At 41.9% G+C, this 16,552-nt stretch overlaps 1 protein-coding gene across 2 annotated transcripts in view; it reads left to right on the forward strand.

Annotated features, from left to right (window-relative positions):
• Positions 1–16,552, forward strand: part of WNT11 (Wnt family member 11) — a 182,147-nt gene that overhangs the window by 76,440 nt on the left and 89,155 nt on the right. For both annotated transcript variants that reach the window (XM_077451435.1, XM_077451434.1), the window contains exon 2: positions 5,977–6,179. In XM_077451435.1, coding sequence (XP_077307561.1) covers positions 6,103–6,179 — 77 coding nt within the window. In that variant the 5' untranslated portion in view covers positions 5,977–6,102. The remainder of the gene's footprint in view (positions 1–5,976; positions 6,180–16,552) is intronic.

Here is a 16,552-nt window from a genome sequence, read left to right on the forward strand (position 1 = left end):
AAGAAATGACACTTTGCTACAATGTAAAGTAGTGAGTGTACATTTTGTATAACAGTGTAAATTTGCTGTTCCCTCAAAATAACTCAACACACAGCAATTAATGTCTAAACTGCTGGCAACAAAAGTGAGTACACCCCTAAGTGAAAATATCCAAATTGGGCCCAAAGTGTCAATATTTTGTGTGGCCACCATTATTTTCCAGCACTGCTTTAACCCTTTTGGGCATGGAGTTCACCAGAGCTTTACAGGTTACCACTGGAGTCCTCTTCCACTCCTCCATGACGACATCCCAGAGCTGGTAGATGTTAGAGACCTTGCACTTCTCCACCTTCTGTTTGAGGATGCCCCACAGATGCTCAATAGGGTTTAGGTCTGGAGACATGCTTGACCAGTCCATCACCTTTACCCTCAGATTCTTTAGCAAGGCAGTGGTCATCTTGGAGGTGTGTTTGGGGTCGTTATCATGTTGGAATACTGCCCTGCGGCCCAGTCTCGGAAGGGAGGGGATCATGCTCTGCTTCAGTATGTCACAGTACATATTAACATTCATGGTCACCTCAATGATCTGTAGCTCCTTGTGCATCATCTTTAGAAGAGGCTTCCTTCTGGGACGACAGTCATGCAGACCAATTTGATGCAGTGTGCAGCGTATGGTCTGAGCACTGACAGGCTGACCCCCCACCCCTTCAACCTCTGCAGCAATGCTGGCGGCACTCATATGTCTATTTCCCAAAGACAACCTCTGGATATGACGCTGAGCACATGCACTCAATTTCTTTGGTCGACCATGGCGAGGCCTGTTCTGAGTGGAACCTGTCCTGTAAACAGCTGTATGGTCTTGGCCACCGTGCTGCAGTCCAGTTTCAGGGTCTCAGCAATCTTCTTATAGCCTAGGCCATCTTTATGTAGAGCAACAATTCTTTTTTTCAGATCCTCAGAGAGTTATTTGCCATGAGGTGCCATGTTGAACTTCCAGTGACCAGTATGAGAGAGTGAGAATGATAACACCAAATTTAACACACCTGCTCCCCATTCACAGCTGAGACCTTGTAACACTAACGAGTCACATGACACCGGGGAAGGAAAATGGCTAATTGTGCCCAATTTGGACACTTTCACTTAGGGGTGTACTCACTTTTGTTGCCAGCAGTTTAGACATTAATGGCTGTGTGTTGAATTATTTTGAGGGGACAACAAATTTACACTCTTATACAAGCTGTACACTCACTACTTTACATTGTAGCAAAGTGTCATTTCTTCAGTGTTGTCACATGAAAAGGTATAATAAAATATTTACAAAAATGTGAGGGGTGTACTCACTTTTGTTAGATACTGTACATGGGGGCAGCAAAGTTAATTCCTTCTCATACACTTTAGTTTTCCTTTACCAAAATATACAGTACAATATGTTAGTTTTGGAAGCCTTGTCCTAAAAACGACACGGCGAGGGCTGAATTCCCCTTTAATGTGGGTCTAGGCGCACTTTGAAGGAATTAATACACGAGGCCCCCAATGTTTGTTTATTGAAGTGAGAAAGTTAATGAAGTGAGAAGTAAAATAATGGGTGTCACATATATATTACATTTCCCCCATCGTATGAGACGCACACCAACATCTGCAGTGCGGGGAGCGGGGGAAGGCGGGGGGCGTTCACGCTCAGCTCGGCGGCGAGGGCAGAGCCCTGTCCTCACTTTCTCTCCGGTGACAATTATTTTCAATGTCTAAGGATCAGCGCCGGGTTTTAAATTTGATTTTCACTTCCCTGGCATGTAAACCTATATAGAGAAAAAATAAACAGACATTTGAATCCGGACATATGTAGAGGGTTAAAGAATAAGGGGGGGGGGGGGGGGGATCGACGCAGTCAGAAGAATAATTCAAGCCATACGTTTTGGTGTTGTCCTTATAGAAAGGGGTAAAGGCTTAAAGAAAAACTATAGTCTCTTTACAGTGCATATATATTTAAAGATATATATACAGTATATATATATATATATATATATATATATATATATATATATATATATATATATATATTTTAAAGATATATATTATAAAAAAAAAATATATATATATATATATATATATATATATATAAAGATAGAAATATATATACAGATATATATAAATATCTATATCTACATACAGATAGATGGATAGATAGATAGATAGATAGATAGATAGATAGATAGATAGATAGATAGATAGATAGATAGATAGATAGATAGATAGATATTTTATAAATATATAGTATGTCTTTTTATTATTGTATAAATGTAATTAAGGTGTTCTGCAATAGAAGAGGTGCTTACATCTTCAGCAAAATGTTTTCCCACCTCCCCTCCATTTCATATATAGTTTATATTATATTATTTTATCTATCTATTGCTATTAGAGCTCCACGATTCTGGCCAAAATGATAATCACAATTTTTTTGCTTAGAATAAAAAGATCACAATTTTCTCGTGATTCCCGCAACATCAAATCTTTAACATTATATAAAAAAAAAAAAATTGGGCTAACTTTACTGGTTAGTTTTTTTTTTCTTTTTATTTAATTCATTAAAGTAATTTAAAAAAAAAATCATTTGAAAGACTGCTGAGCAAATAGAGTGTGACATAAAATATTGCAACAACCATCAAATCTTTAACATTATAAAAAAAAAAAAAAAAAAATTGGGCTAACTTTACCGGTTAGTTTTTTTTTCTTTTTATTTAATTCATTAAAGTAATTAAAAAAAAAAAATCATTTGAAAGACTGCTGAGCAAATAGAGTGTGACATTAAATATTGCAACAACCATCATTTTATTCTCTAGGGTCTCTACAAAAAAAAAAAAAAAAAAAAAGAATATATATATATATATATATATATATATATATATATATATATATATATATATATATATATAAAATGTTTGGGGGGTTCTAAGTAATTTTCTAGCAAAAAATAAATAAAAAATGATTTTAACTTGAAACCGACAAATGTCAGAAAAAGGTTTAGTGTTTAAGTGGTTAAACTTTCTTCATTTACACACAGAAGTCTATTCCATTGACAAATTGTTACAATGTTAATACTTCAGTTTCACTGCTAAAGAATGTTGTGATTCTATCTATCTATCCATATATATATGTGTATTTTTTATTGTATAAGGGCCTGCTCACACCACGATTTCTGCGTTCTGAATGTGTTTTCTTTGAGAACATGTGCATTCTGGTGCATTTTTGCTGCGTTCCAGACGTGTTCCATGCAGAAAAAAATGAAATGTTCTACTTTTGTTGACTGCAAAGGAATGCACTGGTGTAGATAAAGGAAAGTCGGCGGCTCGATCTTCCACAATGCATACATTTATAATTCCAGGTGTGGTACAAAATAACACAGGCCTGTAATTCAGGCGTTTTTTCGCCGTGGAGCCTTAGTCATAGCCAACGCTGGTGTGAACTAGGGCCATTGGAATCCATGGTAAATACTGTCCATACATTGTTTAGGGAGAATAAAAATGCACTGGACTACATCTGGTGTGAACCCGCCCTTAAAGGCCCATTCACAGCAAAAATTGCGTGTTTCCCTGCGGTTTTTGCATTTGATGCATTTTTTATGTGCATTTGCAGTGCATTTTTCTTAGGCTTGCATTTCCTTTGAAGTTACTCCCACCTTTTTCTTCTTTGGGCTTTTTATCTGCACTGTTTTGCGTTGAATTTTCATGCATTTACAGTACATGCATGTGTGTGCATTTGCAGTGCAAAAAATGCAGCTTGCTGTACTTTTTTTTTCACTGCACAGCACTGTAATGGTGTGAACTATGTCCATAGGATAACCTGGATTTTGGACTATCTCCGCAGTTAGAGTGCAGTCAAAAATGCATCCCATTGCATCTGGTGTGAATGGGCCCTAAATGTGAGGAAGGTGTCCTGAAAACAGAAGAGGTGCCTAATTCTCCGGAGGCCTGATAGATGTACGTATCTCCTATGCTCCTCAGCTCCATCTAGTGACAATAACGTGGTATTTTACTACTCCCTTCCCTTATAATAAAATAATATTATTTCAGAAGAGAAAATAGCCAAAAGAATGTTCTTTTTTTCCCCCCAATTCACACAAAACAAATGTCCATGTAGATTCTCAGGACAAATGGCTATGCAAATTAACCCCAATCGTGACGGAGCTATAGCCAAATGACAGCCGTACTTTGATGGGAGGCCGTCTTCTGACGTCTTCTTGTTCTCGCACTGCCTGTGCGCCCCCCTGCCGCGTGCATCGGCAGTGATCTATGATCAGCTAAAGTGCCGATTGGGGTAAAGAGCCAGCACTTTACCACGTGATCAGCTGTGTCCAATCACAACTGATCACAGGTGTAAACATGATTGGCTTGTTATCGGCAATCCTTCCCTCGTGCTGACAGGGCATGAGGAGAGAAGAGCCGTACACCAGCAAATCCACACTGGGGACATCTGCACTGACAATCAGGGTACTGATCACCAGTGTCCTGATTATCAGTGCAGGCCCACCAGTGCTGGCAATCAGTGCCCACCAGTTCTGCCAATCAGTGCCCATCAGTGATGCCTGTCAGTATCAATCAGTGCCGCCTATCAGTGGTGTCTATCAATGCCACCTATCATTGCCATCCATCAGTGCCGCCTAACAGTGCCCACTGCCCATTAGTGCCATTAGTGCTGCCTATCAGTGCAACCTGATAAGGTGGCACTGATGAGCACTGATAGGCTGCATTGATGGGCACTGATAGGCGTCACTGCCTATCAGTGCCCATCAATGCAGCCTATCAGTGCTCATCAGTGCCACCTTATCAGTGCCACCTATCAGTGCCACATATCAGTGCAGCCTCATCAGTGCCCATCAGTGCTGCCTTAGGAGTGACGCCTATCAGTGCCCATCAGTGCAGCCTATCAGTGCTGCCTATAACTGCCTATCAATGCCCATCAGTGCCACATATCAGTGCAGCCTCATCAGTGCCCATCAGTGCTGCCTATAACTGCATATCAATGCCCATCAGTGCCACATATCAGTGCAGCCTATCAGTGCTGCCTTTCCCTGCCCATCAGTGCCCATCAGTGCCAGATATCAGTGCAGCCTCATCAGTGCCCATCAGTGCCACCTCATCCGTGACGCCTATCAGTGCCCATCAGTGCAGCCTACCAGTGCTGCCTTTCACTGCCCATCAATTCCCATCAGTGCCACATATCAGTGCCGCCTCATCAGTGATGCTTATCAGTGCCCATCAGTGCACCCTATAAGTGCTGTCTTTCACTGCCCATCAATGCCCATCAGTGCCACATATCAGTGCCTCCTCATCAGTGCAGCATATCAGTGCCCATCAGTGAAGGAGAAGAATTACTTATTTACAAAATGTTATAACCAACATTTATTTTCAAAATTTTCGTTTGCTTAGCAAAAAATAAAAAACCCAATGGTAATTGCCTGCCACCAAAAGAAAGCTCTATTTGTCTAAAAAAAATGATAAAAGTAGTCTGGATCACCTTCATGAGCTCTGTGCGATCACCTCCCGCAATACTGACTTTCTGATGGGTAACAATGCTGCTCCGCCCCTTTCCTGTCTGGTCACCCAATTCCTCTCCTTACCCCACTCTGTTCTGCACCCTTAGCTACACCCAACCTGTCCACCACCTCATTGATTAATAATAATAATTATTCACTTCCTTTTTTCTTCCTTTTTTCTTTTCTGGTATTTGGTGATCAGTAGAACTTCCACACTGTCATAACTTCATTTTTCCCAGTGCAATGCCCAATGGAGTCGTATGGCACTTCTTATTCACGAGTCAGCAAATGTCCAGTGGGTGCCACAATTGTCTTACCTCCGATGTTATCCTCGCATTTCATTTTTTGTCCCATGTTACAGCTATAACTTTTGTCCTTACACTGATCTTTGATGATGTTTAATAAACCATTATTATATATAAAAAAAATAATAATAATATTATTCCTCTTTTTTTTTTTCCCCCCAGGATCCACTGTTGAGAAAGGACTCCTATCAGTGATAGAGGGACGGGACACTGTTGAAGATCCTTGGCAGGAAGTATTCTGGAAAGTCTCTATTACCCTGATTGTGTTGGATTAGAGCGCTTCTAAAAATGAAGATTCATCTTTTTATTGGGACTGTATTAACCTTCATTGTACACACGAGGATATGCCAAAGCATCAAATGGCTGTAAGTTTTTCATTTGACGAGTACCTGCGTTTATGTGTGTTTGACCCAATTTGCCCAGCCATTGGAATGTACTGGAACTCCAGCCAAAAAAAACCCAAAAAACTTTTGCGGCAATACTCACCTTCATTCCAGAGATGCTCTCCCACTTATTCCTTCCCACAATCAGATGTCCTCAGTCTTTCAGGTTATAATTTGATGATATATAAGGCCCTGTTGAGCGACACTACTTGAGTCATGTTTTTTGCACTTTTTTTGCCAGTTTATTTAACCTAATTTTGCCCAGCGATGGCAATGTATTTACGCAGAACTCAAAAATGAATAGCTCATTAAGAACAAACAAACAAAAAATGAAACCTTTGGCTGCAATACTCACCTTCATTTCAGAGATGCCCCCCTCACTTATTCCATCTAACCACTAGATGTCATCAGTCTTTCAAGTTAAATGGTGGCCAGCACCATCCAAACCACTTTGCCAAGGCTTTCATGGTTCTGCCCCCCCCCCCCCCCCCAGCCTATGACTGGACAGTGTAGGCATACCTCCCAACTTTTTGAGATGGCAATGAGGGACACCTATCAGCAAAAATTATGCAGGCATAGGACACACCCCTTGCCACACCCCCTTAAAAGAAAATTGTATAAAAAAACAAGATTGGTTAAACCCACAAGTGCTTTTTTTTACCACTACTAATCCTTTATATTGGCTTTTGGAATTTACAAATGCAGCAATTTAGAAATCAGATGAAAGGTTTATCACTGGCAAACATTTTGATAGATAAAAAGTGTATTTTATATACATCTATATAAATCAGACCAAAACGAGGGACAAATGTGGGACAGAGGGACATTGCTCCAAATCAGGGACAGTCCCTCCAAATCAGGGACAGTTGGGAGCTATGGTGTAGGAGAAGCAGCACACTGAGGGGCTCATCTCTCTGTCACTCCTCTCTCTCCTCCTACCAGCATGTCTCTTATCAGTACATAAACGACTGGCTACTTGTGTGGCTTCTCCCTCTCCCAGTCTGTGCTTCGCAGGGAATGCCAGTCGCTGATACCAGTTCAGATTTAGGGACTCCGCTCCAAAAATGCACTAAAAGAAGCTCATATCCCAGATTTTAAGCATGAGATGAGCACATTTTGCATTTTTTTTGCGCATTTTTTTGCGCTCTAAACTTGCAGCAAATGCGCAGCTGCTACCCATGTTTGGGGTGCCATTGGGAATTAATATCACTGCAAGCATGTCGCATGTCTTATGCCGCGTACACACGACCGGACTTTCCCGTCGGGATGAACTCTGACGGACTTTTCGATGGGGTTCCGCTGAAACGGACTTGCCTACACACGATCACACCAAAGTCCGATCATTTAATATGATGACGTACGACGGGACTAGAAAAAGGAAGTTTAATAGCCAGTAGCTAATAGCTGCCCTTGCGTCCTTGTTGGTCCATCGGACCTGCTTACAGACGAGGGATAGGAACTGGTTCTGGCGGAAAAGACTTGAAACATGTTCTATTTCTAAAGTCCGTCAGATTTTTCAACAGAAAAGGTCTGATGGAGCCCACACACGATCGAATTGTCCGACGGATTCGCTGCGTCGGAAACTTTGCTGTCAAAAAGTCCAGTTGTGTCGCGTGTACGCGGCATTAGTGCATTTTTTCACATGTTTGCAGATGTTTGTTTCTGCCTGTGTTTCTGCTACGCCCAAATATAAATGGGGCATTTATGATTACAGTCAATTTATGTCTTTTCTGCAGCTTTAAATCCCAACTCCATGAAAGTGCATTACATTTTATATTTACATGGCTTTTCAAGTGATGCTGACCAATTGGAGAAGTTTTCCCAACTTCCTGTTTTACTGACAGGTGTCACTTGGACAGGAAGTGAAATAAAATATCCTCAAACAGACACACGCATACAAGGAGAGAAAAAAGTATTTGATCCCCTGCTGATTTTGTACATTTGCCCTCTGACAAAAAAATTATCGGTCTATAATTTTAATGGTAGTTTTTTTTTTAACAGTGCGAAACAAAATAACAACAAAAATATCCAGAAAAAAACGCATTTCAAAAAATTTATAAATTGATTTGCATTGTAATGAGCGAAATAAGTATTTGACCCCTTCGCAAAACATGACTTGGTACTTGGTGGTAAAATCCTTGTTGGCAATCACAGAGGTAAGACATTTCTTGTCAGGAGGGATTTTGTCCCACTCCTCTTTACAGATCATCTACAAGTCATTAAGGTTTCGAGGCTGACGTTTGGTAAGTCGAACCTTCAGCTCCCTCCACATATTTTCTATGGGATTAAGGTCTGGAGACTGGCTAGGCCACTCCAGGACCTTAATGGCTTCTTCTTGAGCCACTCCTTTGTTGCTTTGGCTGTGTGTTGCATAGTTAGTAAGGTTGAATAAAGACACCAGTTCATCCTGAGTGTGGATGCATATCCACAACCCCTATACATTATGTCCCATCAAGATGCCCATCTATTATTATTATTTATTTAAAGCGGGAGTCCGCCGGGACTCCGCGTTTTTTATTTTTTTTAAAAGCCAGCAGCTACAAATACTGCAGCTGCTGACTTTTAAAATAGTGACACTTACCTGTCCAGCGCGCCCGCGATGTCGGCACCCGAAGCCGATCTCTAGATCGTCTGTCGGGTGCTGCCGCCGCCATCTTGGGTATGGGAATCAGGAAATGGAGCCTTTCGGCTTCATTTCCCGGTTCCCTACTGCGCATGCGCGAGTCGCACTGCGCAATAAGGACGGTCCCCGCTGCCTCTGGGATCTGTGTGTTTCCCAGCAGGCAGCGGGGCACTTGCGGAAAGGGGCGGGCACTTGCGGAAAGGGGCGTAATCTACGCCCCTTTCCGCAGAGAGCTATCCCGGAAGTGGGTGCAGAATACCTGTACTGTACAGGTATCTGCACCCCCCTCCCCCCTGAAAGGTGCCAATTGTGGCGCCGGAGGGGGGGAGGGTTCCGATGAGCGGAAGGTCCACTTTAGGGTGGACCTCCGCTTTAAGGTACCCACATAACACCATCAATGTTTTTATGCAGTGCTCCACACACACACACACACACATCGGTCCCCACCCCCCTAAGAGCTCACAATCCAAGGTCCTCAACCCATACACTAGGGCCAAGTTATTTTGGACAGAAGCCAAAGAATCCAATTAACCTACCAGCATGTCTTTGGACTGTGGGAAGAAACCGGAGTAAACGCATGCAGGCACAGGGAGAATATGCAAACTCCAGGCAGGTAGTGTCATGGTTGGGATTTGAGCCAGCGACTCTTATTACTGCTAGGTGAGAGTGCTACCCACTACACCACTGTGCCGCTCAAATGAGTGTTTTGGGTCATTGTAATGCTGGAATACTTATCCACAACCCATTTTCAATGCCCTGGCTGAGAAAAGGAGGTTCTAACCCAGGATTGAACTGTACATGGTCCCGTCTATTATCCCTTAGATGTGGTGAAGTTGTTCTGTCCCCTTAGCAGAAAAACACCACCAAAGCATAATGTCTCCACCTCCATGTTTGATGGTGGGGATGGTGTTCTTGGAGTCACAGGCACATTCTTCATCCTACAAACACAGCGAGTTGAGTTGATGCCAAAGAGCTTGATTTTGGTCTCAACTGACCACAACAATTTCACCCAGTTCTTCTCTGAATCATTCAGATTCATTACTAAGACAGGCCTGTACATGTGCTTGCTTGAGCAGGGGGACCTTGCGGGCGCTGCAGGATTTCAGTCCTTCAGGGTGTAGTGTGTTACCAATTGTTTTTTTGGTGACTTTGGTCCCAGCTGACTTGAGATCATTGACAAGATTCTCCCATTGGTTCTTGGTCCATTCCTCACCGTTCTCATGATCATTGAAACTCCACGAGGTGAGATCTTGCATGGAGCCCAGACCAAGGGAGATTGTGTTTCTTCCATTTGCAAATAATCGCACCTGTGTCACCTTCTCATCAAGCTGCTTAGCGATGGTCTTGTAGCCCATCCCAGCTTTGTGTAGGTCTACATTCTTGTTCCTGACATCTTTGGACAGCTCTTAGGTCTTGGCCATGGTGTAAAGATTGATATCTGATTGATTGATTGATTGATTGCTTCTGTGTACAGTTATCTTTTATACAGGTAACAAGCTCAGATTAGGAGCACTCACTTTAAGTGCCAGTTCACACAGGGGCGACTCAGATCCAACTTCAAGTCGCCCCAAGTCACCTCAGGTCGCACAACATGTAGAAATCAATGTAAGTGAATGAGAGCTGTCTTAATGCACACTACTGAAGTCACTCCGACTTCAGAAAAGGTTCCTGTACTACTTCAATCCGACTTGAAGGCGACTGGTACCCGTTGATTTCAATGGAGGTCGCCTCCAAGTCAGATCTCTGTCTATACAGAGGCGACTCTCAGAAAATTATCAGCTCTCAAAAGGAGTTCCCCCCTGAGAGCTCATTCCCTGATTGGCCACGGCAAGTCGCCTGGCCTGGGGCGACTTAAAGTAGTGTTGTAAGTCGCATCCAAGTCACGTCAAGTCACGTCAAGTCACGTCAGGTCAAGTCACGTCAAGTCACGTCAAGTCACGTCAGGTCAAGTCACGTCAAGTCACGTCCAGGTTGCCTCCAAAAGTCGTGTTGCCCCTGTGTGAACCGAGCCTAAAGAAGTGCTCCTAATCTCAGCTCGTTACCTGTATAAAAAATCTTGCTGATTGATAGGGGATCAAATACTTATTTCACTGATTAAAATGAAAATCAATTTATAACTTTTTGGAAATGTGTTTTCTGTATATTTTTGTTGTGATTCTGTCTCTCATTGTTGAAATAATCCTACTATTAAAATTATAGACTGATAATTTCTTTGTCAGTGGGCAAATGTACAAAATCAGCAGGGGATCAAATACTTCTTTCCCTCACTGTAGCACTAGCAGCTACCCTTGACAGATGTTCTAAACCTTCTCTTTTTGAACCAACAAAAAATTTTGGTTAGAGTTGATCTTCAAGGAAATATTTTAGAGGGACCATTTTAAAACGTTTAGTAGGCAATGCAACAAGGAGTGTGGGTGTGTGAGAAGGTCTTTGTTAAAGCTTACCGCTGCAGCAACCGTTCTGTAGCCATAGAATAGGACTCCTTTATATGTAGGCAGAAAGTGATCAACTGATGTGCACCCTGGCTGCTCCAATCTGTGATGCAACCTTGTGCCACAGCTTTGAAGATTTCGTATCAAGACCTTTTAGATGGTGGATTAAGTAGGACTAAGTTGGTTTTAAAGAGGATCTAGACTGTGGAAGCTGTGCCCAAACAAAGCAGAGGGCAACGGACTAGACACCAGTGATTACTGTGGTTTCCCTGCAGCTGAGCTTTTTCCTGTTACTGACTTGCCATGCCTCGTTCTGCATTATGTCCTTGTAAAGTTGTCCATCTTCATAGAGGCAGGACTTCTTCATATTAGAGCTGCCCCATTGATGATTGGTGATCTGATAACTGGTGGAGTATTTATGAAGGAACAGCAGGTGATGTGGAGCAAGCACAAATCTACAGAATAAATAAAGCAGGGAAATACTTGCAGTGCCAATCCTCAGGTACAGCTTCTTCTCAAGCAAGGAGAACAGTGAGCAGCACAGTAGTAATATCATCACATTTCACTCCAAATCTGGTGGCACAAGCAGTTAAGCCCCATACACACTATTCGATTTTCTGCGGATTTTTTTCTTCAGATTTACCAAAACCATGTAGTGCAAGGGCCTGCCTGATTGCAAACAAATGGAAACTCTTATACGTACACACGATCGGACTTTCCGACAACAAAACCGTGGATTTTTTTCCGAAGGATGTTGGCTCAAACTTGTCTTGCATACGCACGGTCACACAAATGTTGTCAGAAATTCTGAACGGCAAGAACGTGGTGACGTACAAGACGTACGATGAGCCGAGAAAAATGAAGTTCAATAGCCAGTGGGGCTCTTCTGCTTGATTCCGAGCATGCGTGGACTTTTGTGCGTTGGACTTGTGTACACACGCTCGGAATTTCCGACAACGAGTTTTGTCCGAAAATTTGAGAACCTGCTCTCAAACCTGCTCTCAAACACGTGTTGGCGGAAAGTCCGACAGAAAATGTTCTATGGAGCATACACGCGGTCAGACTTTCTGACAACCAGCTCACATCCAACATTTGTTGTCGGAAAGTTTGATAATATATATGGGGCATTAAGGTTTGACCTCATATGTTTTGGTAAATCTGAAGAAAATCTCATAGTGTGTATGGGGCTTAAGAGTATGAGGACCTGGATTTGAACCCAGGATCTCATCTTAGTCTGGTGGTAACTCTTCTTGCTGAGCCATCTAAAATGCTGGACAGGCCCCAATCTCTTAAGATAACCCTGCCTTATGCATTGTTTATCTTGAACCTTGAAGCCTTTACTCTCCTGTGAATGTCTTATTTAAGCTATGTCTTTGCACGTCCTGTTTGCCAGATTATTGTGCCCTCTCCATCCAAATTTCCCACTCTTGTCGCTGCTATCCTTATCTTCACTACCACTGACCTTTGGCCTGTTACTAGACTACATGTCTGCTTGAGCCCAACCTGCAATCACTTGTTACTGACCTTTGGCTTGTTTCTCAACTATGCTTCTGCTTCATCCCATCCTGCAACCACTTGTTACTGACTTTAGCTTGTTTTCTGACTAAACTACTGCGTGATCCCTCCTGCTATTTCTGCTACTGGCCCTTGGCTTTTCAACCACCTGGTGGAGCGATCCTGAGGACTGCGACCTGGTACTAACATGCAGCAAAACCCATATCCACCATCAGGAGTTCTGGTGAACACCCATTAGTACATAGACCAGGTGAGCTAGGCTATTTGGCTCAGTATAGGTTAAATTTAAAATTGAATTTGGTTCGCTCATGCCTTAGGCTGGCCATACACAGAGCAGATTTCTGCCTTGCAACCACGGGCAGTGTTGATTCCTTCCCGCCTGCCATTGTCTTCTCCCAATGGGGGGTGTGGAGGAAGCCGTCCCCGCCAGGAGAAGACAGTGATTATTGCTAGCGGCTATACCAGCCGCTTGCGATGATCTCAGGTAAAACCTGGCGCATGCTGGTTGTACCCAAGTTAATCGATCAACTTGGTACATTCAGCCTGCCCATACATGGTTTGAATCTCAGCCAGTTCCTGCTGAACCAGTGGAGATTCAAACCACGTATGGTCTACCTTAATCAGGAGGTTAAATTGTATGTGAAGCCAAAACGTTGTTTTTCTTAGGCCGCGTACACACGGGCGGATTGTCTGCCCAACTAAGTTCGTCAGACAATCCGACAGACAGTCCGTTCAACTTTTGAATGAACGGACTTGACCACACATGATGAACAGACAGTCCGCTGAAAACTTGCGCGATGACGTGTACAGCACGTACGACGGGACTAGAAAAACGACGTCCAATACACTGCAATGCAACCTTCGGCCGTGTAAATCCTTTCTGAGCATGCGCCATACTTAGTCCGTCCAACTTGCCTACACACGAGCGGACTGTCCGCTGAAACCAAGTTTGGACGGACAAAACCAAGTTTGGACGGACAAAATTACAGAAATTCCGAAAGACTAAGTCCGTCAGACTGTCCGCTGAAAAAGTCCGCTGAAGCCCACACACGAGCGGATTGTCCGCTGAAACACGGTTCAGCGGACTAAGTTGGGCAGACAATCCGCCCGTGTGTACGCGGCCTTAGAGTTTTTGAATAGAGTTTTGGGAGGTTGGAAGTCAAGTTTTTATTGCTGTCTATCTTCACACTGGGTTCACTTACTTTCTTTTTCATGCCCTTTGGTTTATTGTCACTGGGATTTAATGCTAAACTCCAGCCTTTGCTTCAGGCTTATACAATTGTACAGGCTTCTCTCCTGTACTGAAATTACTTGCTCTGTTATTACTGCATACTGTGAGCTTCATATGGCTCTCCTCATTTCCTTGATTGTGGACTCCCAGCATCTTCTAGCCCTATTCCCCTTATGCTGTTTCTTACCTCTTTCATTCATTGCATCTCAGTTCTTTCAATCGTGGAGGCTCAGCATCTCACATGGTCCTTACCTAAGGTGGTCTGTCCAGTTCCCTCCACCCTTCAAGACATTTTGATATTTGCATAACTCCTCCCAAGAGACAGCCCATTGCTTACATTAGGGCTGAGGGTTTTTAAAGTGGAACTTTAATCTAAAAATTTAAATTTGTGACCAAGCAGGATGTGCAATAAAGTTTTTTTTACCTACCTGTCCACACTGTACAGGTCTGTGCTGTAATCCAGTGTGAGACTTTCCATCTGTGCAGGAACTTCCTGTAATAAAGACCGCTCATTGCTGCTCTCTCTACTTGTGCAGGGTGACTGGTCTTGTCTCCGCCCCCTCCTGTAGTTTTCTGCAGGCAGCCTGTAGTGGGTGGAGCCTGCTGGGCCCCTTCCACAGTTCTGCTCTCTGTACAGCACAGTGATATAGCACAGCATAGGATTGGGAAAAATGAAACATTACAGGACTTTAATTGTGCCCTAACAGGAATACTCAACATAATACTGTTAAAATATAAAATCTTTATTACAATGGTTAAAAAAAAAACATTAAAGGTATGCACCAGAGTACATCAAATGACTTATCCTTAACATTACAAATGTGATGATAAACACACACATGCAATTACATAATAGCCTTATAGATCAACGCGTTTCACAGTATAGTTGCTTCCTATCTTTTCTTGTTTTTTTTAACCATTGTTATAAATAATTAATATTTTACCAGTATTATGTCGAAAATTCCTGTTAGGCACACTTAAAGTGCCATAATATTTAACCACTTGTTGTCCTCCACATAGCAGTTTTACTGCTACAATGTGGCTCTCGCTGGTGGGCCCCTTCTGCTGCCAGTCGGTGGGTGCTGGACAATGGATGTGCGCCAACACCTGACGATCATCAGTAATACACACAGAACTGAGAACAGCCTATGTAAACAAGGCATAGCTCAGTTCTGACAGGGGGGGAATGAATAGATTCTGTGTTTCTACAAAGCAGGGAGCAAAATCCATTTCTTGCCTTGTAAAAGCACCTAGATGTTTAACCCCTTCCCAACCAGTGTCACTAGTACAGTGACAGTGCATATTTTTATCACTAATCAGTGTATTAGTGTCACTGGTTCCCACAAAGTGTCAAAAGTGTCAGTTAATGTCCGACTGTCCGCAGCAGTATCGCAGTCCCACTATAAAATGCTGATCACCGCCATTACTTGTATAAAAAATAAAATAAATAAAAATTCCATAAATATATCCCATAATTTGTAGACTCTATAACTTTTGTGCAAACCAAATAATATACGCTTATTGGATATTTTTTTTTACCAAAAACATGTAGCAGAATACATTTTGGCCTAAATCATGGGTGCCCTCCAGCTGTTGTGGAACTACAAGTCCCATCATGCCTCTGGCTTTGGGAGACATGCTTGCAGCTGTCAGCCTTGCAATGCCTCATGGGGCTTGTAGTTCTGCAACAGCTGGAAGGCCACAGGTTGAGCACCCCTGGCCCAAATTTATGAAAAAAATAATTTTTTTTTTTTTTATTGAATATGTTTTATAGCAGAAAGTATTTTTTTTTTCTCCTATAGTTTGTAGATGCTATAACTTCTGCTCAAATCATTCAATATACACTTATTGGGATTTTATTCACCAAAAATATGCAGCAGAATACATATTGGACTAAACGGATGAATACATTTGATTTTTTTTTTTTTTTAATGTATTGGGTACATTTTGTAGAATAAAGTAAAAAATTTTGTTTTTTTTTTTCAAAATGTTCAGCCTTTTTTTTTTTTATAGAGCAAAAAAACCCCAAAACAAATACCACCAAAATAAAATTCTATTTTTGTGAAAAAAAAAAAAATGATATAAATTGTATTTGGGTACAATTGTCAGTTAAAGTAACGCAGTGCCGTATTGCAAAAAATCTACCGAAGGTCAAGTGGTTAAATAAAGCCACATAATATTTATTATAATTAAATCATATTTATTTTTTCCCATTCCTAAATTGTGAAGTATGGGATAATTTGGATGAAGTCCCATATCAGTTATTTTTTTATGACTTTTATTAAAAAATTTGGTGACATTTTAGTATTTAACGGAAATGTTTCTAGTAGAACAGCACACTGGAAGTTTGTATTAAGCTTTTCTACATTTTTGTAGACCTGCAGAACTTTTTAGGAAAAGAAAAAAAAAAAGTCCTTCATTGTCCTCCAAATGATGTTATTCGTGAGTCTCTCTTTTAGTCTCAATAGACACAAAAGAAGCTCCATTCAGTGCCAGGAATTCAGCTGTGGATAAGCGTTAAATGGAATGATATGGGCGATCAAGTTTGCACAAA

Source organism: Lithobates pipiens, unplaced genomic scaffold (assembly GCF_037356315.1).
Source record: "Lithobates pipiens isolate NorthernLeopardFrog02 unplaced genomic scaffold, aLitPip1_a1.2 Scaffold_23, whole genome shotgun sequence".
NCBI classification, from domain to species: domain Eukaryota; kingdom Metazoa; phylum Chordata; class Amphibia; order Anura; family Ranidae; genus Lithobates; species Lithobates pipiens.